This window comes from Excalfactoria chinensis, chromosome 1 (assembly GCF_039878825.1).
Source record: "Excalfactoria chinensis isolate bCotChi1 chromosome 1, bCotChi1.hap2, whole genome shotgun sequence".
Classification (NCBI taxonomy): domain Eukaryota; kingdom Metazoa; phylum Chordata; class Aves; order Galliformes; family Phasianidae; genus Excalfactoria; species Excalfactoria chinensis.
The window spans coordinates 143,863,699-143,890,840 of record NC_092825.1 but is presented as its reverse complement, the minus strand read 5'-3'; the positions used below and the strand labels follow the sequence as shown (position 1 = coordinate 143,890,840).

Below are 27,142 nucleotides of genomic sequence, written 5' to 3'. Positions count from 1 at the left end.
TTCTAATTTCTCCTATTTAAATTACAGCTTAGGTTGCTCCTGCCAACTTGGTGTGCTATAACTTATCCAGTTTAGGTGGGTCACATGTTTTATGTGGAGATGGAAATTTACTGCTATTCTAATTATAGTCTTGACAGTCTAATCAAAGAATTAATATTAGTCCAGGTACAATGATACAATTGTAGTTGCAGTCATCCAACTATTACAGCTTATCCCATGATGGATATCCATAATATCTAAACTTTCTAGTAATTGTTCTTTTCTGTCATGCTCACCCTCCTGTTGTCACTCGGGTGACACAGAGGTCACCTCCTCAGGCTGAAGGTTTCAGTCCTGGAGTAAGGCAAGTCACCAGCTTCATGCCCTTCATTGGAAGAAGTGCAGTGCTGGGGGGTTCTTCCTCCTCGTTTCTGGAAACACGATGATGTTAAAGATGTTGAAGGTTTCCTCCTCCTCATTCTTGAGTTTGTCTTTTGTCACCATTATATACTAGCTGTAGTCCACTTGCTCCTTATTTATTGGTACAGTATTCTATCCAGGTCTTCTATGTACAGTATTTTTTGCATGTTTCACGTAACTGTTCCATGTGCTTTTTGTTATCATTGAGTTGTTTTACCCAGCTCACAAGGTCGCATTCCTCTTATAGACAGTAGCTGACTACTGCTGAGTTATGACCCAGGGGCCTCTGTTATCATCCTGTGTCTGCACTTTCAAGGCTCCAGTTATCATCCCGTGCCTGTACTTCATACTGCATTTTTTTTTCTAGCATCATAATTTATTAAAGAAAGGAAAACTACACGGTTTTAATATCCATTACATATAAAAGTGCAATTCTAACACCATTCAATTATACAAACCTAAGCAAGGACAAATCGAGGATGTCAGACTACTGTTGTTACAGCTAAACAAACCAAGACCAAACTCCATGTTAGCCTAGACTTGCCCAGATAAACTCTGTCTGAAGATATGTGTTGCCATCTGAGCAGACCCTGCAGCCATTTACTGCTAATGGGAACACTTTATGTGCCATGCTGTACAGCTGAAGGGCCTGCAGAACTGTTCAGCTCCACCCTTTGGTAGTCACTCTTCTCCTGCCTGAGAATCATACCTGATTTTTGTTTCTATTTTGGACATACTGCAGAACCAGCATGCTGATACCCACAAGTTTTTTACCTCCAAGAGAATATGGCTAGCATGTGAACATGGTTCCAGAAGTAGATAAGAGTTGGCTCTTATGCTGAGAATTAGATGTCTTCCTTTCCCTGTTTGTCTTCTCCCTTTTATTCCATGATGAGCAAAATTAGCTCTTAAGTGGCTTTCTCATCAACTTTCCAGCCAGAAGTAAACAGGAATACCTCTATTATATCTGCTTGGAGTTAATACATTTAGAGGGAGACTTCAAAGCCTTTGAAGGCTGCAGCAACAGATTGAATGAACTACAGAAACTGAAACAAGGTGCTATTATGATATATATTAAAAGCTAATCAGCCAATCATCTGCCCTACTTCCTTTTCTTGGGATTCTGAATCCCACCATCATGCAATCACTGCAGCCAAGGCTGCCCATGACTTCCACATTCCTGATCTGTTTCTCCTTCTTTGTAGCTGTATTTATGTAGTCCAGGAGAATACCTTTCCTTGTTTGCTCTTTGACATTCAGGGTGCTTGAACTGTTCAGCCTGAAAAAGGGAAAGCTTAGAAGAGATCTTATCAATGTGTATAAATACTTGATGGGAATGAAGAAGAGGCTGTCAGATTGTTCTCAGTGGGGCCTGCAGACAGGACAGGAGCCAATGGGCACAAATGGAAGCAGATTCGATTTCTGAGGTTTCCAAAATATTGAAAAGCACATATTTTTACTGCGGGGATGTTAAACCTATCTTACTGTGAGCATGCCATGTTGCCAAGAGTGACTGTGGAGTTTACACCTGTGGAGTTACTCAAAAGTCAACTGAGTGTTCCAGGCAATATTCTCTAGGTAAGCCTGCATGAGCAGGAAAGTTAGACTAGGAGATTTCAAGAGGTCCTTTGCAAACTCAACTGTTTTGCAATTCCACAGTTCTGATTCAGTGGTTCTGTAATGCACAGAGCAGTCAGGTTTCTTTACCTACCTTATGTAACATTTGTCCTTGGCAGAACTGTGCAGAGCTGATACTCCTTTTAGCAGAACAATCCTTGATCTTCACCTAAGCTCGCTACTTTTGAATAAAGAATATCAGTGAAGATCAAGCCCTTTAAGGAAGGGTTACTTATGTTCTACAATGTGCCTTTAGATATCTGGGACCTTTAGATTTTGCCTGCAGGGATGGGAAACGGACTGTCCAAGAACTGTCTAGTTCTGTAAATATCTATATAATTTATTCTCCAATTATTAAGACTTATAAATTAAGATTTATGTTTTAGCCAGTTAACTGATACACTGCTGAATGCAACACTTAGAAGCCAAGTGGAACTAAGTGGTTCCTCATGTGCTCTTGGCACATAGGCAGTAAGGTAAGACTAATTTTATCAAACACTGTAGATCTATTTTATCAATGACTACCACTAAGCTACTCATCAGAGACTGCCTTTGTGGTCACGAGTGAGAAACAGGCTCTTACTAAGGGCAATTCAACTGACTGATTTTAAACATTTAACTTAGAATGAGAAGAACTGTACACTGAAAGTGCCTGCTTTTCTCCACTGACTATAAAAAATGTCTTAAGTATCTAGATCAGATGCTGACATCATAAAAGAAGCATCAACATTTAGGTGAACTAAATTCTCTTTAATGGAATAAATCTGGGCAAGACAGATGACAGTATATTAGCATAAGTGTTCTTCCTTCAGTTCAGCTGAACTCACGTAATCTTGTGCAGAATCAAATGCTTACTGAGCTTTTGAGTTTATTAGAGTACATCTAAACTCAGCACTACTTAGAGCCCTCAAGCATAGTACTGCTTTTGGCTTCAAAACTGATAGAAATGCTGAAATACCATGCCCAAAGCTATAGACATGCTATAAATCAGTCCAACCCATGCATGGACCCAAGGTCATGCATCCCACTGTTTTGTGGTTTTGTTGCTCCTTTTTCTAAGTTTTAATAAAAAGATATTAGAAATTAAAATTAGTTCTATTACATTAAATATATTACCTGTATATTTAAGGAGAGCTGCTCTGAAGGCAGTGCCTCCTATGTTATTTTGTTTACCCACAATGCTGATGGTATGGCAGTAGAGGTTGGATCTTCCTACTAGTATTCCAGATTTTGTTGCTGTGGCAACAGAGGAGCAGTCTGACACAATGGCCACTGAAGATAACGTGCATGGCGTTCAGGGGATCAGGCCCAGCCAGCATGGGTTCATGAAAGGCGGGTCATGCTTGACCAACCTCATCTCCTTCTACAACTGTGTGACCAGATTGGTAGACGAGGGAAAGGCTGTTGATGTAGTCTACCTAGACTTCAGCAAAGCCTTTGACACGGTCTCTTACAGTATTCTCCAGGGGAAACTGACTGTCTGTGGCCTGGACAGGTATACCCGTCTTTGGGTAAGGAACTGGCTAGAGGGCCGTGCCCAGAGGGTAGTAGTTAATGGAATTAAGTCCAGCTGGCAACCCATTACAAGTGGTGTCCCCCAGGGGTTGGTACTGGGGCCCATCTTGTTTAATATCTTTCTTGATGACCTAGATGAAGGGATTGAATATACCCTCAGTAAGTTTGCAGATGACACCAAGTTAGGAGGTGGTGTTGATCTGCCTGAGGGTAGGGAGGCCCTTCAGAGAGATCTAGATGAGCTGGCTGGATCGCTGGGCTGAGGTGAATGGGATGAAGTTCAACAAGGCCAAGTGCTGAGTCCTGCACTTTGCCCACAATAACCCCATGCAGTGCTATAGGCTTGGGGCTGAGTGACTGAATGACTGTGAAGAGGAAAGTGACCTGGGGGTGTTGGTTGATGCTTGTCTGAACAAGAGCCGACAGTGTGCCCAGGTGGCCAAGAGGGCCAACGGCATCCTGGCCTGCATTAGAAATAGTGTGGCCAGCAGAAGCTGGGGAGGTAATCATCCCCCTGTACTCAGCACTGGGGAGGCCGCATCTTGAGTATTGTGTTCAGTTCTGGGCTCCTCACTACAAGAAAGACATTGAGGCTCTGGAATGTGTCTAGGGAAGGGCAATGAAACTGGTGAGGTTTCTGGAGCACAAGTCTTATGAGGAAAGGCTGACAGAGCTAGGATTGCTTAGTCTGGAGCTAAGACAAGCCTCAGGGGAGAACTCATTGCACTCTACAACTTCCTGAAGGGAGGTTGTGATGAGGAGGGGTTTGGCCTCTTCTCCCAGGCAACAAACAGGACCCAAGAAAATGACTGCGAGTTGTACCAGGGGAGGTTTAGATTAGACATAAGGAAAAACTTTTTCTCTCAGAGAGTGGTGAGGCACTGGAATGGCTGCCCAGGGAGGTGGTGGAATTGCCATCCCTGGCAGTGTTCAAGAGGTGCCTGGATGAGGAGCTACTAGACACAGTTTAGTAGCTTGTGGTAGGAAAGGTGATGGGAGGACGGTTTGACTAGATGATCTTGTAGGTCCTTTCCAACCTTCTGATTCTATGATTCTGTGATTCTATGATTCAATAACATCTCACACAGAAGTGGATACAGGGTGAAGGTATGTCACTGAATTCCTCTATGCAGAAAAAAATGGCACTCGTTGACATTCACTTATGTTTGATGAACATTTGTGGAGACCAAACAGTGGATGTGATCACAGTGAGGTGGTGGGTGATGCACTTCAGCAGTGAGAAAAGCGACAGTGGGTCACCTCTGCTGATACAGATTTTTACAGGCACAACATGAAGGCTCTTGTTCATTACTGGTGCAAATGCATAGCTAATGGCTGTGACCATGTGGAAAAAATAGCATTTTGTAGCTGTGCTGAAACAGTGTTATTGTGGTCTGTATATTGGTTTTAGTTTCTGTGGAAATAAATAGGAGGCATTACTTTCAGAGCAGCCTGTAGCCCTGTAGTTTCTCTTCACTCAGTGTGGCCCAGAAGAGCCAGAAGGCTGGACACTTCTGCAATACATAATAAAAGCTAGCTTCAGTGGAAGATGACAGTGAAGACTGCTTCTCAAAGTTCTGTTTTACTTTCTGCCACTGCAGTCCTAAGTCAGTGCAGATATGGAAGGATACTTCCACACAGATTCAGTGTATTAGGCATTTTTTGCCTGCTTTTGGAAAAGCAAGTATGGGAAAGACTTGAGAATTTTGAATTACAGTTGTGACTCTGTGTTTGAGTATTACTAGCTCCTGAGGTGTGTCTGTATAAACTTTGGGTGACTGCCACTGGTTCACCAAAATAGTACAATGCATTCTGACACTAATAATACCTGTTGTTTGACTGCTAACCTGCTAGTCCAGTGAAAAAGAAAAGATTTTCTATGTTAAGTTGCTTGTTGAAGTAAGCAGTCATACTCAACTCCCATCTAAGTCTTATGAAGGGCTTTGCAAAATACAGATTGTTTATGGTCTACCAAGAGAAAAGTCAAGGCATGAGGCCGTAGGCAAAATTTATTCTTTGTGCTGCAGCTGCCTAGATTTGCTCTATGGTATGGTAGTTAATAACATGGTAATCCTATATTTTTGTTTTTATTCTTGACTTATTTCCAAAGGAAGCAAAGTTGGTGTCACATAGAGCCACATTGCAGAACTGTATGTTTTTTAATGCAGGTATATTAAAAACAGAATAAAATAGTGGTTCCTAATGCAAGAGACTTATAATTTATGTAAAGCTTTGATGTATATAGAAGAAAATCAATTTGGGCATAAAGCTTGCTCAAGACCTGTGCATACATGAAGCATAAATAATGGTGACCGAAGGAACTGTTGTCTAGAACAAAGCCATTATCTGTTCTGTGCAGGACAGGATGTCACGGGGCATCTAATTTGAATCATCAGCACTGTTTTGGTAATAAAAAATTCATTTTATAGCTTTTTTAAGCAGATTCTTGCATTGTATTATAAGTGCTAGGAGAAATGCCAACGCATTAAACTTACTGACCTTGTAGTAACTTAAGTGTGAATACATATTCAGCTTCCTCCTGTTTCTGCAGGACAGAGACCATCCATTGCAGTTAATATTTCAAAGCAACATTGGCACTACAAATGAAAGGAATTACTTGTGTATCTATTCCTCAGTCTCTCTAGTTTTCCCTGTATAACCAAATGATTTTCAGATAATATCCAGGCCTTTTCCGCTTAGGTTTATCACGTACTTGGTCTCATGTAATTCTATTCAATGTGTTTTAACACAGAGACAGTCTTCATTCTGATGAGACTGAGAATCAGTTTTAGAAAAGTAACTTTTGGATTATAGGGTGAACAAAGATTTGAATAATCTATTTCTTAAGGAATACATTGAAAAAACTGATTTGTACTTAATCATACTGGATTGTTAGTACAAAAAATACAAGCATTGCCATGATAGTGGAGTATCTTCTCCAAATAGGACTTCATAATAGCAGTGGATTTCTTCTCACAGTATCCAGCCGTATTGATCGTCAGTGCACGTACATTGCTATCTGTATTTCCTACCTTTTCTTCCATTTTTCTCATCATATCTCAAGGTTTGGGGTTGATATTTTTTGTTTGCCGTTTTCTAACAGGAGACATTTTCCCACATTTACCATTACTTTATAATTTGTCATATATTTACATTCTTTATTCTGTATTTCTCCTTTTCTGTCATCACTTTTATTGACTCTGTCTGACTTATGCACATTCCATTCTGCTCTGTTTGTTAAATAGAAGCTTCAAAGCCATTTGGGGATTTTCTTTAAACAACGTTATTTCTGTAACAGCACATAGTAGGCATTTTCAAGATTAGGGTTTTAACATCTTGTCTGTATCTGAAAAAATGCTGAAATAACTGTACCATACCATTTAAAACAAAACAAAACTGAAATTAGTCCAGGGATGTATTTTTGTTACATACAAATATGCATCTGATTGTATATTATTTAAGTTATTTTAAAAAGATATGAACTCATAAATTTTAAACTAGTTTTAAAGATAAAAAAAAATCCAACTTTGCACAATCAAATATTTACTCCTGTAATTCTTCTCTTGAAGCACACATACCTCAGACGAGGTGAAACTTAGCAGATCCTTCTTGCTTACTGCTAGAACCTCCTCTGCTGTGGAAAACTCAGCAACTCTGTGTGAAACTCAGCTTCTGTTTTTACTCTTCATAGCAACATCCAGTTTGTGTCAGGTTACGTGGATTTTTAGGAGCCCATTCTTAGTGGCAATCATACACTGCAGCAGCCTCTACTGATGGACTCGGTACAATTTCCTCTGGATTCACAGCTTCATCCACAAAATCATGCAAAATATAAGTAAATAAATAAATAAAATCCCAAGCGGCAGCCTGCTACATTATTATTATTATTATTATTATTGTATTGTACAAAACCACCAAGATATGCTGAAGAAGCTGCACCAATGCTACCGTGAGTGTTGGCTTCTTGAATTTAAGCATACCTATGCCTGGCAAATAACTTTTCCTTACTTCTACAGTTTCTTGTTTCAACTGTGCTCATGGCCAGCAAAGGGAATTAATGTAAGCGGTCTCACAGTCAGACAGAGCTCTGACCATGCTACAGATTTTGACAAAGTATAATTTGCACAGCTGTGACAAGCTTGTCAGGATATACCTGAACTAGTTTTAACCATCCCTGTGACTAACAGGAAATAGCTGTGGCAACAGAGAGATTGGTACAGACTACAAAATTAATCTTAGACCAAGGCAAATATTTGAGATGTTTCCCACCCTGAGCTCTGTGCTGCAGGAATTACATTTAAAACTTGTTCAGTTGTATCTGCATGGCATTTCGACATATACAAGGGCCAAGACTGCAAGACATTATGCATGTATTTACACACTGAATAAGCAGGGTGACAGTGTAATTGAGAATCTGTGTTCAGCTAGGAAACACTAAATGTAGCCTAGTGGTCCTGTTAAGGATGGCTCTGGCATTGCCTGTGTTGCATAGAAAAGAAGAACAGATGAAGGACACCAAGCTGTCCTCCTGCTGTTTCTTTCTGAGAAATTAAATCCAGTGGTTTCTTTATCTTCCTACTTAAAGTGGCTATCTAAATCCACATAAAAGTCTGAAATTTCATAGAGGTTTATATGAATTTGGATCTTGGACTTGTTCATCAAAGTCCAAATTGTTCTGAAGTAAAAGTTTCTCCTTCAGTATATACTCAAAGTTGTTTTAGTGCTTGCTGATTACTTTGCAGTACAGATTAATACAATGCAACAAGTCAAAACCTCTGGAACCAGTCAGTTAGATAAAATAGATGGAGCTACCACTATCTTGAAAATGCATAGATCTGTCAGAGATGTGACACTGGCACTTCAGAAGTTTACTTTTGGAAAGCTTGTTTCCAAAAGTATAGAAGATACTGGAAGTTAAATCTATTACATCAACAGTCTAAATTCCATTTGCCATGAAATCTGGTAATACAATTAGAAGATTTTCCTTACATTACATAATGGAGGCACTGTACAGTACTCTGTGCACACTATTTTTAAAACCAATGGGACCTTTGCTACTTTACTAATAACTGTTCCTTTTAGGAGAGAATAATTAAACACAGAAACTTTCATTATGTGTGTAGGCAAAGAGGAAAAAGGAGGAAATCCTGCTAGGACAACAATAACACTAATCCATTTCTAACCTATTTTCTCTGCCAACTTTGTTTCCAGTCTGCTAGGGCTTTCCATGACCAACAAAGTTCTCTTGTGAAAAGCAGTACGAAATGCAACAGAGCACTGCAGGTCCCACGTTCCCAAACCAGATCAGCTGAGGTAGTTTACTGACTGCCATGTGTGCCATGGCAAAGTAGGCAAAGCTGCCTACAGGTGAGGCCTTGTGCTAGTCCACCGTGTGTCCAGCCCCCCTACTTCATTATGATGCTTCATTTCTCCCACCCTGCCCAAACACCAGCCCTGGAGCACTCCACTTCTCTGTCCTAATACAAATGCACATGCAAGGTCATCTTTCCTGCGTAAAAATACGGCAAGAGGGTGAGGCTCAGAGAGTGGTGGTGAATGGAGGTGATGACCTGTCACATATGGTTGTTCCCTAGCAGTTAGTATTGGGGCCAGCCCTGTTTAATATACTTACCGATGATTTGGATAAGGGAATTCAGGGCACCATCAGTAAGCCTACAGATGACACCGAGTTGGCAGGAAGTGTCTATCTGCCTGAGGGAAGGAAGGTCCTACAGAGGGACCTGGACAGGTTGGATGAATGGGAATGAGGCCAATGAGATGAAGCTCAACAGGACCAAGTGCCGAGTCCTGTGCTTTGGTCACAGCAACCCCATGGAATGCTTCAGACTTGGGATAGAGTGGCTGGAAAGCTGCATAGAAGAAAAGGACCTGGGAGTGCTGGTTCACACGTAGCTGAACATGAACCATCAGTGTGCTTAGGTGTCCAAGGCGGCCAATGGCATCCTGGCCTGTATCAGAAATAGTTTTGCTAGCAGGAGCAGGGAGATGATTGTCCACTTCTCAGTGCTAGCAAGTCTGCACTTGAGTACTGTGCTCAGTTTTGTGTCCCTCACTGCAAGAAAGACATTGAAGCCCTGGAGCATGTCCAGAGAAGAGCAACAAAGCTGTCTGGAGCACAGGTCTTATAAAGGAACTGGGATAGCCTGGAGAAGAGGTGGCTCAGTGGGAGGCCTTATCCTTCTCCCTGTAGCTCCCTGAAAGGAGGCTGTGGCAATGTGGGGGCTGGCCTCTCCTCCCATGGTACCTAGTGATAGGACTAGAGGGAATAGCCTCAAGTTGTGGTTTAGGTTGTACATAGGAAAAACTTAACTCTAAGAGTAGTCAGGCATTGGAATGTGCTGCCCGGGGAGGTGGTGGACTCACCATTCCTGGAGGTGTAAAAGAAACATAAAGATGTGGCACTGAGGGTCATAGTAGGCACGGTGGTGATGGGCTGATGGTTGGACAAGATGATCTCAGTGGTCTTTTCCAACCTTAACGACTCTATTCTCTGATCCTATCACTCAAAGCCCCTCGCAGCTTAAGCAGCGGTGTACACCTCTTGCATCGACTCACCGCGCATGCGCGCCCGCCGAGGTCTGGGGGGTGGGGACAGCGCGTCACGGAGGCGGGCGGGATGGGGCGGGGCTGCGCGGCCCCATCGGGGCGGGGGCGGAGCGGAGGAGGCTCCGCTGTGGGGGGAAGGGCCGAGGCGGCGGCAGCGGCGGCTCCGGTGGTGCGAGTGGGGGAAGGGCGAGCGGCGGAGCTTCAGCGGCGGCGGCGGCAGGGATGGAGCACCACCAGCCCGCCAGCCGCTACCAAGTGGTAAGCGCCGGGGCTCGCGTGGTGGGGGACAGCGGCTCTCCAACCGTTTTCTTTTTCCCCCCCGTTTTGACGGCGGTGCGTGGCTAAGGCCCTCGGGGGCGGCCGGCACGGCCCGTCTGGGCGGAAAGCCGCCGCCGCCGCCGGCCCTCTCCCCTCCTTCCGACGGGGACTCGTCTTCGGGGCTTGGCCTCGGGCCGCCCGGAGGTTCTGTGGCCGCCTTCTGTCCTCCGCACGGCGCAGTTCGTGCGGGGATCCGGCGGGGCGCAGGGAGCCGGGCTGCGCCTTTCAGCCTTCCGCTTCGCGAGCGGTTCGTGGGGATGGGTCGCGGGATGCGCCGGGATCCGGCGGTCGGTGTGTGCGGGCTGGAGCCGGGGATTAACGGGGTCAGCCTGTAACGCTGCGCGGCTCCCGGAATCCCTTGTAAATGCTCTTTCATTGCCCCCCAAAAGCTCGCTCGGTTTGGGACGTGAGGGCTTTTGAAGTCGTGTGGGTACGGTCAGTTTACTCAGAAGTTGTAAGTTTGATCCTTCGGTTCCTCCTGTACTTCATGGCTTTGCTGAGGATACACTAGAGGAGCCTGAAACTGTGTTACTGGCTGTGGTTCTGAGTTCTGATACAGCCTTTTGCCTAAATCCTGACTATAACATTGTTTTTGGCACCTTAAATAGAGGAAACAGAAGTAGTTACATCTACTTTGTTTTGCACCTCACTGTGTGTCTGGTTCTGACCTACCCATTTTCCCGGACATCAATGTTGCCTTTAGGTTCCAGGCCATAAACTCGTGTTACTTTTTACATAATGTCAATCAGCATTTATTTATCACATTGTTTCTAGGCTGTGATGCAGAGAATCATAATAGGAAATCCCTTGTGTAGGTTTGTAGTGCTTCCTTTGGGAGTCCTGGGGACTGTGTGGGGCTTCTGTCCTTGTGTGATCATCCATTGTGATTGTCACACAGCTGATAAACATAGCAGCCTGTGACCTCAAAGGGGCAATGCACGCCTTAGGAGCAGCGGTGGGTCCCAAAGTGAGTCCATGCTTTCCAGCACGCTTCTCTTCCCATACCACATGACTGTAATTTAGAGTCAGCAAAAGTCCTGGAGTCATTCCTTGTTCTTTGAAAAGGAGAATGAAAATGCTGGCAGAGCCGTTTCTTAAAAGCCTTCAAATGCTGAGTCCTCCCTGAAGCCTGAAATAACCTGGGACTGTTTTAAAAGGCCTTAGAAACTGTAGTTCTCTTACTTAAAGGAGTAGAAAACCAAACAAACAAAAAAGCACTGGAGGATGAAGCAAAGAGGTAACAAAAATATTAGAGGCAAGTTATATTTGATTGGTACTTCCAGTCATGGTGCTGGTACCCAGCACTGGATAAGTGCTTCCTAGTCTGGCCTTCCAAAAGGGCTAATCCTAATGTTAGTTGGCCCCATTTGGACTTCCATGTGTGATAAACTTTGTGGTCGGTTTATGTCACTGTATTTTATTATAAAGTGTTCTCTGAAACCTTCACGGTGACAGTGCTCTTTAGTTCCATTGAATTTCTTGTAAGTCATAATGAAACTGCAGTTTTAAGTCCTTAGAATACTTCAGAGTTTATAATACCTTGCTGATTACTATCCTGTAAGACCATGCTGTTTTATGTTCTTTTCAGTATATCTGACTGCTAGGCGCTGAGATTTTGGTAACGCTATTTATTTACTGTGTTGAGTCAGAGGATGGTAAGACCTGGGCAACTGCAGGTGTACTTAATTAGCACCTGTTTATTCCAGCTTGTGATTTTGTTAGGTGGCATTTCCTTGTGTAACATCTGTGATAGGTAGTAGGCAGTAGATTACTGCAGATTTTATGGCTATGTTCATCTTTAAGGGCAAAATACTGAGGTGAAATACAACTTAATGTGGCTAATACTGCACTATCTTTGTGAGTGTACCGTTCCCTAGTGTTAAGCATATGGAAACTGGTTCTGATATGTTGGTTCTATTTGTTTTGCTTCATGAAAAATAGCACCTCGTCCTCCCACCCCTATTTTTGCCAGTCCGCCTTTACTTCTAACTAATCTTTCTTTGCTCTGCTTAGAGCGAGTTCTAAATCAAAACAGAATCACCAGTTTATGTCTCTGTTCATGTCAGTGACTGCAGGACTTCAGTGAAGTTCAAGGAGCTGTATTGCTACTGCCTCTTTCTGCTGGTGGTTTCTCTAAATACCTTAATCTGAAAGGCGTAAAGAATGGTTGGCACTTAAATTTGGAGCTTCAGCCCATAAGCCACTCTTAAGACTTTATGATCAGACATTTTGTTGCATATGAAGTTAGCCCTTGGTTTATCTTCATTGATTTACATCAAAATACCAGTGCTAAATTCTTCTTGTTCTTTCTTTTCCTTCTGTGTTGTGGTTTTGTTGTTGTTGTTGTTTTTTAATACAACTGTTTAAAAATGTTCGAACAATGCAACTGTGGAAAGGCTGCTATTTGGAATTGTAGCAGAGCGTTGTAAACTCAGAGCAGTCAGTAAATCAGCATTACGTAACTATCTGCTGCAGGCGTGTGTGTGACTTGTATTGCTTTCTGCCCCCTCCTTTTTGTCCTTTCTTCATAGGGCAAAAAGACAACTAATTGATGGGTAAGGATTTGTCATGCTTCCCTGCTGAATGTGACGTTAGAAATAAGCCAGTCTTGGTTGTCTTGCTTTACTACCTTTTTTTCCCTCTTAGTCATACTGAAATCCCTCCAATAAATGTCTTAAAATTTAAATTATTATTATTATTTGCATCTACAGTTGTTTCCCTTTCTTGTTGTCCTTTTTCCTTTTTCTTTTCTCTGTTCTGTTGCTTGTTGGACAGAGGGACCGAGGCATCAGCACTGGGAAATTATAATGTAATTTCTTCACTGAGTGATCGTTGTGATTCATTTTACCTTCTTGCTCTCTGTCATCTGACCTTAATTTGTGCATTGCTGTCTCGCTCTTTGAGATGTCTGCTCCTAGTGTAGCTTGTTTGCAGAAAAAGTGATGCAAATGATGCTTTGTGAATCCATACTGAAGCAAAGCAAAAGAAATACATACGTTTTTTTCCTTCCATCGCATAAAAATGAGTGAGCGACTAAGTACTAAAGCTTGGGATGGCCTTTTCCTGTGACAGGATTTTCTGGGTGAGTCATGAGGGAGGACTTCAAATGCACGTCAGTGATTTAGGTGCATAAATCCCATCGTAAGCTAAAGAATTTGTATGTTCAGCTATTTAAGAATTGTGATAACCTCCTCCCAAGTCCTTTCTGATTAAAGCTTCGGGTTGTTCTGGAATCAGACAGCCATCAGTCTTTGACTTATAGGGAGGGCAATGCTTCCAAAACCACAGCCTGCTACTGTACAGCGCTATAAGGATTAAAGACATTTATTTATTTATTAATTTTCAAAGATGCCAGCCTTATGATTGTAAAGTTGTATGTGCCTTTCAGAAACAGGATGAAGAGATCAAAGTTGATACCATAAACAATTTATTCTAATTAATTTCCCTGTATAACGATACATGATGTGAATAGCTTTGCAATTATCTTAGATAGTGTTTAATGTTCTGCACCTCTTGTGTGGTGGGTTGACCTTGGCTGGCAGCCAGTTGCTGGCCATGCTGCTCTTTTACTCCCCCTTCTCAACAAGAAAATAAGATGAGAAACATCATGGGCTGAGATAAGGAGAGGGACATGGCTCAGCAATTACCATCACAGACAAAACAGACTTGACCCGGGGAAGACAAATTTACTGTTAATAAATAAGAGTAGAGTAGTAGTGAGAAATAAAACTAAAAGCATGTTTTGTTTTTTTTTTTCCCCTATTAATTCTTCTTATGCTCAACTTCAGTCTCTGTTCTTCTGCTTCCTTTCTCAACTCTGAGCAGCACAGCAGGATAGTGAATTAGGCTTGCAGGAACTTCTCTGCTGCTCCTTCCTCCTCCTTGTGCTCTGCTCTTGCTCAAGTGTGGGATCCCTCCCACAGGATGCCGTCCTTCCCAAACTGATTCTGCATGGGCCTCTCTCAGGCTGCAGCTCCAACATGGCTCCATACTATGAGGACCATCCTTCAGGAACTGCTCCATCATGGGTCCTCACAGGCAGCAGCTTTCCCAGCCTTCCTGCTCCACTGAGGCTCCTCTCTGGTTCAGCTCCTGCATGGGTTCAGCATGGGCCATGCTTCTCTTCTGGCCTCTTCCACTGCTGCCCTGTGGGCAACCATAGGTGCATGTGGAGATCTGCTCTTTGTGGTGCCCATGGGTTGGAGGAGGACAACCTGCCCAACTATGGGCCTCTCCTGGCCTGTGGGGAATGCTTGGAGTATCTTCTTCTCTCTCTCTGTGCTGACCTGGCTGTCTGTATGATGGTTTCCCTATGTTTTGTCCTTCTTTTTCACATTTGCTGTGCAGCATTTTTTATCCTTTCACAAATCTGCTCTCCTGGAGGCACATTCAGCATTAGCATTGCTTGTGTCTTAGCTTTGGTCAATGGCACATCCCTTTTGCATCCAGCTGGAGCTGGCTAAGTCTGAAGTGGGGGGACAGCTTCCAGTCCAGAGAAAACACCCCTGCACCTCTCTGCTACCAAAAACTTGACAAGTAAACCTTGCATGTCTTATTGAGTCTTTTCTTTTACAGTGTTACCTGGTTTGTCCTTACTTAAAGTCAAGTTGTGTTTAAATTTCAGGCATGAAAGTCAACCTATACAGGAAATGTACACAAAGAAAACTTTCTCCTTCCTTTCTTGTCATGAGACTAAGCCTAGCAGTGATTGACAAATAAATACAACTAAATATTATGTCTTTGATTTAGGAACTGTAGCCTAAAGGTAGTATACTTGATATAGTACTTATTCTGTTTGGGTAACTCTTTCCTAGTTGGTATTATTGATCAAACTAAGCTAGCTTACGTGATGGAAATTCTGTTGCTTTCCACGTATCTGATAATGAAGTCGTAACTGGAAGATAAGATGCTACATTTAGGAGAGTCAGTTTATGGTACTGAAGAATACTGAGTAAAGATGCATTGAGTGATAAGCTTTACCGTTGCTTGTCTATGTTGGTTAAGCTGACACTTCTAGTATACAGACTTCTTATCCATTGATGATAAAGTCCTATCAGTGCATTTTGTACTTGAAGTTTAGAAGGGCTAAAAAGGATCTTTTGAAATGAGGTAAATCTCTATTTTTTTATAAGAATAGGTTGTCTTTGCATCTTATTATTAAACTGTAAAAATAACTTAAATTTTGAGTTTTTCTATAACATTTTTGTGACAGAATTGTCTATTAAGTGGAACATAGTGTGTCTTTCTTGAAGCTGTCTTAATGCTTTTATGAACACTCGTACTGTTTTTGTGAATAATCTTGCCACAAATGAAGATGAACGTTTGCCAATGTTTGTGTGTTTTCCAATGCAGCAATGATACAGTGAACATTTAAAAAGTAAGAAATTTCAATTTTTTCTTTTCCTTCCCAGTTAGGTTTTTGAACATGTTTGTGTTTCATATGAAACAAGGAAATGAAGTTCAAGTCCTTCCTAAGCTAGCTCCTCCCTCGTTGAGGAGCTGAGATACAAGATAGGTACAATCTTTTCTACCTCTTTGTAAGTTTTAAGCAGGTTGATCTAACTTGTTTTGTTGTCCTGATGGTGTTTTTGGGAGGGCTGCAGATGTAATACCCAGCCCTGTGTCTGTTTCGCAGGGAGAGATGCAGTCTCAGTGACCCAGCAGGAGCAGTTGCAGACACAGAAGCTTGCTGCTGCTTTGTGGGTGCAGACTGTGGCATGTGGGCTGTCCCCGTCTCTTTGTCGGGGATGCATGGGGAAGTAAGGTGGTTTTTATCAGCCTTGTGTTCAAAACAGATGAGATATGTAGGACACCATTATTAGTGTACTGGAAAAAAATACCAAACACCTGAGGAGTAAAAAAATGATAAAAATGTACCTGGGTTACTCATGTTTTTTTCCAAAAGGTTTTTTAGGTCTGAATTTAAGGTTGTGTATGCACAAATGAAATAGAAGGAGGAAGAGATGGGTACAGCGTTGTCCTTTCTGGTGGTAGCAAGCTGGTGACTTGAATGAGCCTGTCTTGTGAATCTGGGGTTTTTCTTAGGTTTCGTGAAAGAAAGACCTACCGTAGAATCATAGAATCATAGAATGACCCGGGTTGGAAGGGACCTCAAGGATCATGTAGTTCCAACCCCCCTGCCTAGCAGGGCCACCTACCTTCTCTGAGCAATGGCACAAAACTGAAATGTAAGAGTAAGGCTTCAGGCCACGTTGTTTAAACGTCACATTTTGTAAGTTTCATAATTCCTTTAAAAGGCAGAAGTTCAGTAACAGGAACAAAATGCTTTCAAACATCAGGGTTCTCAGCAGAAGATACCTGTAAAGTGACCAATCGTGTCTGCTCTGATCGTGCTACAGTAAAAATGAGGAACTATAAGGCCTCTGTCAACTTGTCTGAAAAATGAGGTAGAAACTACATGAGGAGAGCCTCAGAAGCCTTGTACTTAAAAAGTGCTGTGGTAATTCAGAATGTTAGCCGCCCTCTTCCAGCTGGGAGAAGATGAGGTACTTAGGAAGAATTCCTAATTCTATGCTATTTTTGAAACGTTCTTTCTAATGACAGTGTTGACAGAAAAAGGAAAAAATGACAGCTGATCATGTCATCATTCCTAACTTCTTGGCACCTCATCTTCAGTCTACTGTTGTGGATTTGATCACAGTGTTGAGTTTCATAGTCTCCAAACCTCCTAGACCTAAAATGCTTATGCTGATGTAAAAAGGAGAATGAACGAATGGGCCTGTACCAACATACCCACCGTTAGCAAATAGTTTTTGAACTGAGAAGGAAAGCAATCCAAAGAGGAGATGAGCAGAAAGGAATGAAAAAATTGGCAACTTGTTAGGCTAGAGAGGCAGTGCCAATGCTTCCTGCTAAAGCTGAGCTATTGTACAGCCAAGACTGTGGGTTTGAGCTGCATCAGGCTTGGTTCTCCCACTTCCTGGGCAAGCACTGTAAAAGCTAGCGTATTTTAGTAAAATGGGCGTCCCTTTTGCCAGCTGTATTCTTAATGAAAATGACTAATATCTTCTGTTTTGTTCTGAAGTCATTTCAAACCTCCACAGCCAAGGCTTACAGCACACGTCAGGATGTGGATGCCTCACGGCTTTCAGATTTGTAATGAAAGTGGAAAATAAATTTCCATTTTAACATTTAGCTGTTCATTCCACTTAAGCATTTCCATCGTCTTATACTGATTAGCCTATAACTGTTACAGTCTAACTTTCCAATCACTTTATAACCAAAACATGATAGCATACACTGAATTGGAATGGACCCATGGTGGGTCAAATCCAATTCCAATTAGATACTGAATAACCTTCCAACCCTTTCTCTGCCTGTACCTCGTCCAACGGGGTTTGGAACAGGGACAGTGATTTAGCTTTAAATCTGTAATTTAGAGACACACACACACACACACACAAAAACCAAAAAACCCTGTCATCCTGTGTACTACTTTATTTCTGTTTGTAATCCCATTTTTCTTCTGTTACGGTTTGAGGTGCATGGCAGAGATTTGTCGTGTTCCTTGTATAAGGCGACCTTTCAGGAGGAAAAAAAATAGAGGAGAGATCTCACTCTAACTTGTGTGTTGTAGCTTAACACATTCACAAAAATAGTTTGTCCATTTCAGCTTTGAAGACTATTTTACCTTTTGGCAGTGACTGTTTATGTTGACTGATAGTAAGAGAGGTCAGAATCATGTCCTTGGCAAAGCTGTATGTGTAGCTTGAATTGTTGAACTTGTTTTTGCTTTTCCTTGCATAATCTGAAAAGATTATGTAGAACAGATTAGAGGAAAAGTTACTAACAGGAGGATGTTTATAGTATCAGTTATCTCTTTATTGCAGGAAAAAAATAAATATTATTTTTTTTTTCCCCAAAGTAGCACAAGTTCACATTGAAGCATTGCTCTTGTTGTGCTTAGCATGGTTGACTCTTCACCTCATTGAGAAGTGAGGGATGCCTTAGATAAAGCATAAGACAATTAGAATAAGAGTGCTGGGTGTTCCTGAGGCCTGTTGTTCTTGACTGGGGCATTTTGAATCAGTTGTCATTTTGGAATTTAAGAGAAACAGTACTGAAGTTATTTTGAATGTACTGAAGCATTAAGATAGTATCCTGGGCTCCATCAGAAGAAGGGTGGACAGAAGGGACAGAGAGGTGACTGTCTCTCTCTACTCTGCCCTTGTGAGGCTTTGTCTGGGGCCTCCAATACAAGAAGGAAAGGGAGGTGTTGGGGAGGGTCCAGAGGAGGGCCACAAAGATGATCAATGGGCTGAAACACCTCCCCTGTCAAGACAGTCTGGGGGAGCTGGGCTTGTTCAGCCTGGAGAAAGGAAGGCTGTGGGGTGACCTTATTGAAGCCTTTCAGTACCTAAAGGGAGCCTATAAATAGGAGGGGAGTCAACTCTTTGAAAGAGTGGGTAATAGGATGACTTGGGGAAATGGTTTCAAGTTAAAAGACGGAAGATTTAGGTTGGATGTTCAGGGAGAAGTTCTTTACACAGGGAGTGGTGAGATGCTGGAACATGCTGCCCAGAGAGGTTGTGGATGCCCGTCCCTAGAGGTGTTCAAGGCCAGGTTGGATGTGGCCCTGAGCAGCCTTGTCTAGTATTAAATGTGGAGGTTGATGGCCCTGCCTGTAGCGGGGGGGGATTGAATCTTGATGATCCTTGAGGTGCCTTCCAACCCAAGCCATTCTATGAAGGCTTTCTTTTTTGAAGTCCAGAGCTGAGATTAAAAAATAATAATAATTAAAAAAAAGCCTTGCACCAAGTGAGCAATATAAACAGTTAGAAACAAGAATGATGTTAACTATTAATAAAAAAGGTATACCAAATTCTAGAATGAGAATCCATAATTAAAGCAAATGGGTAGGCTGCTAAAGCCCTGCGGTGTTGGGCTACACTTGATGAACAACAGCCTCCATTCCTTCCTCAGTATTGGTTACTTTAATGTACTTCCTGTGGTTTAGAGGTAGCACTTGTTTGGACACTTGGCGCTCCCTTCCGACCAGTTCAGCTTTCTCCTAGAATGTTAATCTCGTTTGTTTAGTTTAACTAGCTTAACTAGTAAAAAAAAATTGATCTGATGAAAAGTACTTGCTTCTAGATGTCTGTATCATGTAAGGATTCAGAGGTCCGGAGACTTGTCCTTTAAGGACGCATTTTATGTGGACTTCTCTTTATTGAGAAATAAAAAGGCATTCTTGAAAAAAGTCTGATATTCATTTTTGCTGTGTGTTGTGCTTGTCTCGTTGAAGCTGTGAGTCCTCTGGTGGATGGAGAAGGGTAAGACCTCTGCATGTAATGCTGTTATCTTCAGTTGAGGAGCTTTAGTACTTCACGTTACAAAATCAGTGAAGTATGCTTAAAACGTCATGCATGACTGACCTCTTAATAAGAGTAGTATGTTCTTTATTAGTATGCTAATTTAAAGAATCATAGAAAAATCCCAATTTGAAATGGACCCATAAAGATTGAGTCCAACTCCTGGCCCCACAAATTACCACCCAAAATTTAAACCCTACATCTGAAAGTGTTGTCCAGATGCTTCTTGAACTCAGCTTGGTGCTGTGACCACTACCTTGGAATGCCTGCCTGTTCAGTGCCCGACACCCTGTGGTGCAGACCCTGTCCCTCACCCCCAGCTGTCCCTCCCCTGACACAGCTCCTTGCTATTACTTCGGGCCCTGTCCCTGCAACAGTGAGCAGAGCTCAGTGCCGCCCCTCCGCAGCACTGGAGCTGCAGCTGCCATCAGGCTTCCCCTCAGCTCTGGTCTGAGCAAACCGAGAGACCTCAGCTGCTCCTCATATGTCTTGAACTCTAGACCCTTCATCATCTTTGTAGCCCTCCTTTGGACACTCTGGTTTGCTGACATATATTTCATTCATCTTTTCAATTTGGGACTGTTCTGTAGTGTTGAGCAGAAAACTCCTGCTTGACTAGCTTTTTCAATTACAGAAGAGGTAAAGACTCAGTGTTGTTAATAAAGCTGGAACATGGGGAGATTTTCTTAAGATTTTACATAATTTCTATTGATTTATTCTTACTGCCATATAGGAGACACAAACTGGAGTCTTATTTTTCCAGCCACTCTTCAGTCAGGGACTTGAGGTGGAACCTTATGCTTTCTGCAGTTTAGTTACCACAGTGCTTCTCCAGAATGGGGGGTAGGATGAAGGGAAACCTAACCAATAAATTATTTTTTTCTTATTCTTCCCTCTCTCACCACCTAAATATATAAATGAGACCATTTTTAGCATCTTCTTGCATTGTTCTCATTAGGAAGATGCGTGTCAGCCATTCTACTGCGCTTGGACTTCAAGTGAAACGTGCAGCATAACATTTACAGAAATACTCAGCGTTTTGAATGAACCTTGAATTTCTTGGCTTATATGGGTATAGGCTAAAATAGAGGCTGGATATAACTATTGAACATTGAGATTGCTATTGCTGACTGCCCTGTACATTGTCCAGTTTTACAGGCTTTCCTATTCCTGTTTACGGTTTACATTTTTTTGCGTACTTAGAGTGGTGGGTATGTACTTAATGAACTGATTCTGTAAAGTTGCTTGTAAGTTAGGATGTCACACTTGGATTTCCCAGTTAATCACCTGTTGCTGAGGATTTGCCAAAGCTGTTCATTGGTGGTAGCTGCCAGCAAATCCTGACAAAGCATTGCCCATTATCAATAAAAATACTGAGAAGAAGAAGCATCATTATATGAAATCTGGGAATTGCTTTCATGTTGGGAACTGTTTTGGTTTCTCACAAGAAAATCTTAGTGAGGCTACAGAATGTAAAGGGAAACAGCTGTCTTGAAGGCACAGTCTAAAATGAGCGGTGGGAGTTGGAAGTGATGTGTGACTAGTGCTTGTAAAGTCATCAAAGCAGCAGATAAAGCAATTGCAGAACTGTTATTTCAACAAATAAGGCACAGATTATTAGCAGATTCGGGAGTGCAAATTCATCAAATCCATAACAGATGCTAAATGGAATAGGCAGAGACGGGCCCTTTACCAACCATGATATAACATCTGTGAGTATTAGGGAAGTTTGAATAAAGTGGATGGCACATGCTACTTTTTTTTTTTTTAAAGTAGAATTCAGACTATCTTCCTCCATCTCTTCTTGAGTTAGCATTTGACAGAAAGCTACGTGGTTCTTGGTGATCCTTTTAATAACGTCAAAGTTCGGCATTAGGACAGAATTGCGAGTTGTTACTGTGTACAAGCTTCAGAGTAAGCTCTACATATAATTCTAGAAATATTTTTACGCTCATGCTTAAAGTTTTCAAAGTGTCACAGGTTACCTCGATTTACCTGTATCCATGTATTTTCCTTTCCCGGAAAGGAAGGGAAAATAAAACAGTGGCAGCAATCTAAGGAGGAAAACTTATTTTACTAAATATGATATCGGAATACAATGATTGAGGCTAATAAATCGAACAAAACAGTGAGGGAGAGTCTCTGAAAACCGAGAGGCCTACTGTGAAGTCTAGGCGACACGGCAGGAATGCTTCCCACTTCCTGAGAGTCCGAGAGAGAGAAAGTTCCAGCCTGGGAGCGAGATTATATATGTCCTCCTCCCGTGACTTATCTCTGGCTGTGGCGTCCTCTGGGATATGTAGTTCTTCTCCGAGAGCTGAGCACCTGGGACGCTACCATTCTACGGAACTGGAGTATGGATGATCCATACTGCACATGATGTTATGATGTGGAATATTGACAGCAACACCACAAAACTATGACACAAAGAAACTGCTCACAGTTCTCTTCACTAACACTAAAGGTACTGGTTCTTTGTTGACGGACTTAACAATTAATTCCTATAATCATATAATACGAAAAACTCTTGGAGACTATGCCTGACTTGAAATTTTCATAGAATCATAGTATCACAAGGTTGGAAAGGACCTACAAGATCATCTAGTCCAACTGTCCTCCCTTTACCATACCTACAGAAAACCACTAAACCATATCTCTGAGCTCCTTATCCAGACACCTCTTGAACACTGCCAGGGATGGCAATTCCACCACCTCCATGTGTAGCCATTCCAGTGCCTGACCACTCTCTGAGAGAAAAAGTTCCTTCTTCTTCCAGTCTAAATTTCATCTGATACAACTTGCAGCCATCTTTTTGGGTCCTGTTTGTTGCCTGGGAGAAGAGGCCAAACCCCTCCTCATCACAACCTCCCTTCAGGAAGTTGTAGGGTGCAATGAGGTCTCCCCTGAGCCTCCTCTTCTCCAGACTGAACATTCCCAGCTCCCTGAGCCTTTCCTCATAAGACTTGTGCTCCAGACCCCTCACAAGTTTTGTTGCCCTTCTCTGGACACGTTCCAGGGCCTCAGTGTCTTTCTTGTAGTGAGGAGCCCAAAACTGAACACAATACTTGAGATGTGTCCTCACCAGTGCTGAGTACAGGGGGATGATCTCCTCTCTCCTCCTGCTGGCCACACTATTTTGTAACAAATATGAAAGATTTATCTGTTTGGATCCTACCGAAATAAAAGTGTTTGCATTTCTGAATAATTCTGTAATAGAAAAGGAACTTAAAGAAGTTGTAAGTAGGTAATGTTAAGTCACAGAGTCATAGGATGGCCTAGGTTGAAAAGGATCTTAAAGATCATCTAGTTTTAACCACCTCCACTGCTGTGTGCAGGGTCACCAACCACTAGACCAGACTGCCCAGAGCCACATCCATCCTGGTCTTGAGTAAAGTCTTAGGACTCTTTCCTAACAGTAAATGTTATGATGTTGACACATAAATATATTTACTGTCATTTACTAACAGGGTACTTGTTATTAATATTGGGGAGATGGAAAAGAACATGTATCTCAGATGCCATAGCATATGAATGCAGATATTCATGTTGTGCTGTCCAATGTTTAATAGTTTGTATTATAGTCCACAAAAAAAACTAACCAGTAAATTTAAGTATGTAAAACAGCAACTGTGGAGATACACATTTTTGGTCCAAGAAGCTCTGATCACTATTTCTGATTCCTGTCCTCTCCTAACATACTCATATGTTTCTTAGAAGAATAACTTGGAAAATCCAGTAGTCTAGATTTCTAGTTAAACAGAAAGTTATTTAATGAAGTGATCTAATTATTTCCTAAGTTGAGTTCCTGTAAAGCATTTTCAGTGGCTATGGCTCACTTCATTTTTGCACGAGAAGTAACTTTGGTGGAAAAGCCATCCTGCTGTGACATATTTTTCAACAACATTCATTATAAATCTCTTCGGATTCTTTTCACTAGAAGTTTGCCTCCAGAGGTTGTGGGTTTCCATGGTACCTAATCCTTATTTAGCAGACACATTTGGTATTTCTACACAGCTGTGGAATGGCAGCAATGAACTTCTGTTCTGCTTTTCTGCTTCTGCAGATTTTACATATTTGACTTTATGACATAGTGACTACTGTAGAAAGCTTTGTGCAGAGATGTATGATTTTAAAGACAAATGAAAATCTAACAATGACAACAAATAGTCCTCTGTGTTGAAGGACTGTCACTAGATTTCAGTATGTGAGAGCTGAGACTTGCCAAGGGATAGGATGGTAGGGAAAAGAAATTATGTGGATCTGTTCTGTGCACTTTGAAGTGCTGATTACATTTGTTGAGTTATAGCTAAGAACAAAATTAAAAGTGAAAGGTTGCTGAAGGTTGCTGTACTTCTAGAATGTACTGAAGTGCCCTATAATTTTCACCGTGTAGTGTTTTATTACTTATTAAAAGATTTTATTTTCTTTAGAGATTCACTTTTTTCTTTTTCCTGGAGTTCTGTGGCTGGCAATGTATGTTTCGGGAGAATTCATTTGATGATGAATTACGTGGATCTTATTGATCTTAACACTTAAATGGCATTTGTAGGGTAACGGTGTAGGTTTTATGCGTATGCTTCTAAAAATGAGAAAGCAGTAGGCTGTAGTGTGAACTGTTTACCATTATGTCATTTCCTTTGCTTTTTTTACCACTAGAATATCCGAAGACTATCACTTTGCTATGGACAAATAAGTAAACTTATTTTTATACTACTGAAGCTGAAAAAAAAAAACCCAAACCAACAAGCTATGTAAGATGCATTTACAAGACTAGCATTTAATACATAACTTGTATGTAGCCCAGTGAGACTGTTTTTATTTAGATGGAGCATTCTGCTTCAAAGCCTAAATTTCTTATTAGTAGCACCTCACTTCTACGGAAGAGTTTTTACTATAGATTAGCAGATCATTACCAGTAGGTAGGTGTAAAACACCTCTAAAATCTTTAGAGAAGGGGGAGCAGCCTCCTCAAACCTGATGGAGAGAGACAACAGAATTTTTATGCTGAACCTACTGTTGGTTCCATCTTTTAATATGTAGTACCTTCAAATTCTTGTGGAATACATGCTTGTGTAGCAGTGTGGAGGAGGTCTTGAATCTAATGCAGAAGTGTTGAAATAGTTGTGCACTGCGGAGGCAATGTTAAGATAAATCCTTCTCTGTAGCACTAGAAGCTGTGGTAAGTGGATAGTTCTGGTTGACCTTTTGCTGTCTGAAACTTACTCTAGGAAATGATAAATGTAGAAGTGTCAACTTCTTCTCAGTGAAAAACATGAACCTCTGTTGCTGAGAGTGTTGCTTTTTGTGGAGCGATTGTACCAGTTGACTGGCTTGGCAAACGGAGTTTGAACTTGCATGATCTTATATCCATTTAAAGCATATCGTAAGGTGTAGTGTTACAGAGCTCTTATGCATTGTATTTGTTTGAATGCTATTGGAAAGAACTCATGAAGTAGTCAGTGTGAGGTCAAACTGTGGAAGTCAAGCTTACTGAAGAATGTAGTAGTAATATCTTCTAAAAGGCTGGAAAGGACAAATTAAGAGTACTTCTAATTTAAGATTGCATGTGAGAATGCTGTTGAAGACCTATGATTACCCAGGCAGAACAACTACTCCTAAAACTTATGTGTAACCTTACCTAAAAGTCAGGCTTTGCTAAGATGTGTTGGTAATAAAGGTATAAAAGAAAACAGAAAAAGCAGGCTAGCTTGATGGCTCCTTACAGAATATGCCAGCATAAAAATTAGAAGAAGTGGCTTAAGAATTGTAAGTAGTTACAGCTAGAATGATAAACATTAGTCATCCCAAGAACAGAAACTAGTTTTTGTCAGTGATGAATCAGGTGCCGTTTCCTGCTCTCTCCTCAAGGAAGTAACTTCAGTTCTTGTCCTCTCATTAGACTCCACAGGAAGACAGACAAACAAAAACAAAAAGCAGAACTTGCACTGGCAGGCCAGAAGTTCTGCTTGTGCCAACAGGGTAGGCATTTGCGAGAAGACAGCATCAACACTTCTACCTGCCTTGTTCACGGGGCACTGATACTTCCTCTAGGGTGTCACCAGTTCACTTGAAATCTGTAGGAACCCAACTCTCCTTGAGCCTCTCCCTTCTCGTTTAATTTTGGCTTATGCTGGCTGGTAAATTTAGAAGCTATTTCTGGAAGCAGTGGAAGAAGGGGCCTTACATACTGCATAGGTTTCATTTCCATAGAAACCAAGCTAAAAAATAGTCAGAAGGGAACAGAAAATGTCTGTTCGAGGTATTACTTAAGCTATGTACTTAAGCATTACCTTTTCAGCATTTAACATTAGAACTAAAAATAATAATAATAATTAAAAAAATAAAGAGACCTGGAAACTTTTCCAGTAGGAAGATTACTTTTCCTGCTATTTTAATTAAGAGTACGGTAAAGTTACAGCTCATCTGCTGAAAAAATTACGGAGTTGTAAGCACTGCAGCTGCTTTTGCCACGATGAAGGTCCTTTACATCTTGGTTTGTGCACAGTGTGTCTGGCTGACTACTTGAGCTTTGCAATTAAAAAGGAATATTTTAGAGATTTCTCTTAACCTAGACGCAAAGTGTTTCAGTCCCTGCTTTCACAGCTCTTGAACTACAGCATGCTGAAGGCTGAGGAGTTGTCATGCATGTATTTGCAAGCTGTATCTATCTTAGCACAGTTAAAATTCAGAGCTAGATACGGAAGCAGTGGCTCTTCTGATGTCAGCAGCTCAAAACGTCACAGAGACTACCAGAGGTTCTATATCTAAATATTGTGGGAAACGTGGCTGTCTTTATTTTAGCATTTCATTCTCATCATAAATAACTTCTTTAAGGAAGTACTCCTTCTCTTCCTTTCCTTAAATTCTCTTTTCATTCTTTTGTTTGTGTAGTTGCTTCCAAAGTAAGCAGATGCAATACCTGAAATCCACTGACACTTTAAAAAGAATATGAGCCAGAAAAAAGCCTCTCTCTCTGCTTATGCTTTTCCTTTTCTGACAGATCAATATGCCACTTTATTTTTTAAAAAAGCACTGGAAAATACAGCATAACAACAGCTAATGCCCTGTGCATTGCACTCACACCATTAGAATAATGTTTTCTGATGAAGTGAATTCACGTAGAGCATGCTTTCTCTAGCTAGCTTGACATACCAAAGGCAGGATTTGCTTGATGATTTTATGCACTTCTTTTAAAAGTTAACCATTCCCATTTTATAAAATCATCTGTAAGGTGTATTTAATTTCAACAGCACGTTACAAGCATTATAGAAATCTTATTTAAAAATATAAGCTATTTTCATGCTATCTAGTGTAGCATAAAGTTGTTGCATTAGAATGACCTTGGCGCACTTCAGAACGTCTGACAGATCTGTAAATTACAGGATAAATTGAAA

The 27,142-nt window shown here is 41.5% G+C and overlaps 1 protein-coding gene across 2 annotated transcripts in view; it reads left to right on the top strand.

The window, feature by feature from the left end:
• Nucleotides 1-10,216: 10,216 nt before the first annotated feature.
• Nucleotides 10,217-27,142, top strand: part of NDFIP2 (Nedd4 family interacting protein 2) — a 44,903-nt gene continuing 27,977 nt past the window's right edge. For both annotated transcript variants that reach the window (XM_072352395.1, XM_072352386.1), the window contains exon 1: nt 10,217-10,356. In XM_072352395.1, the coding sequence (XP_072208496.1) occupies nt 10,321-10,356 (36 nt within the window). In that variant the 5' untranslated portion in view covers nt 10,217-10,320. The remainder of the gene's footprint in view (nt 10,357-27,142) is intronic.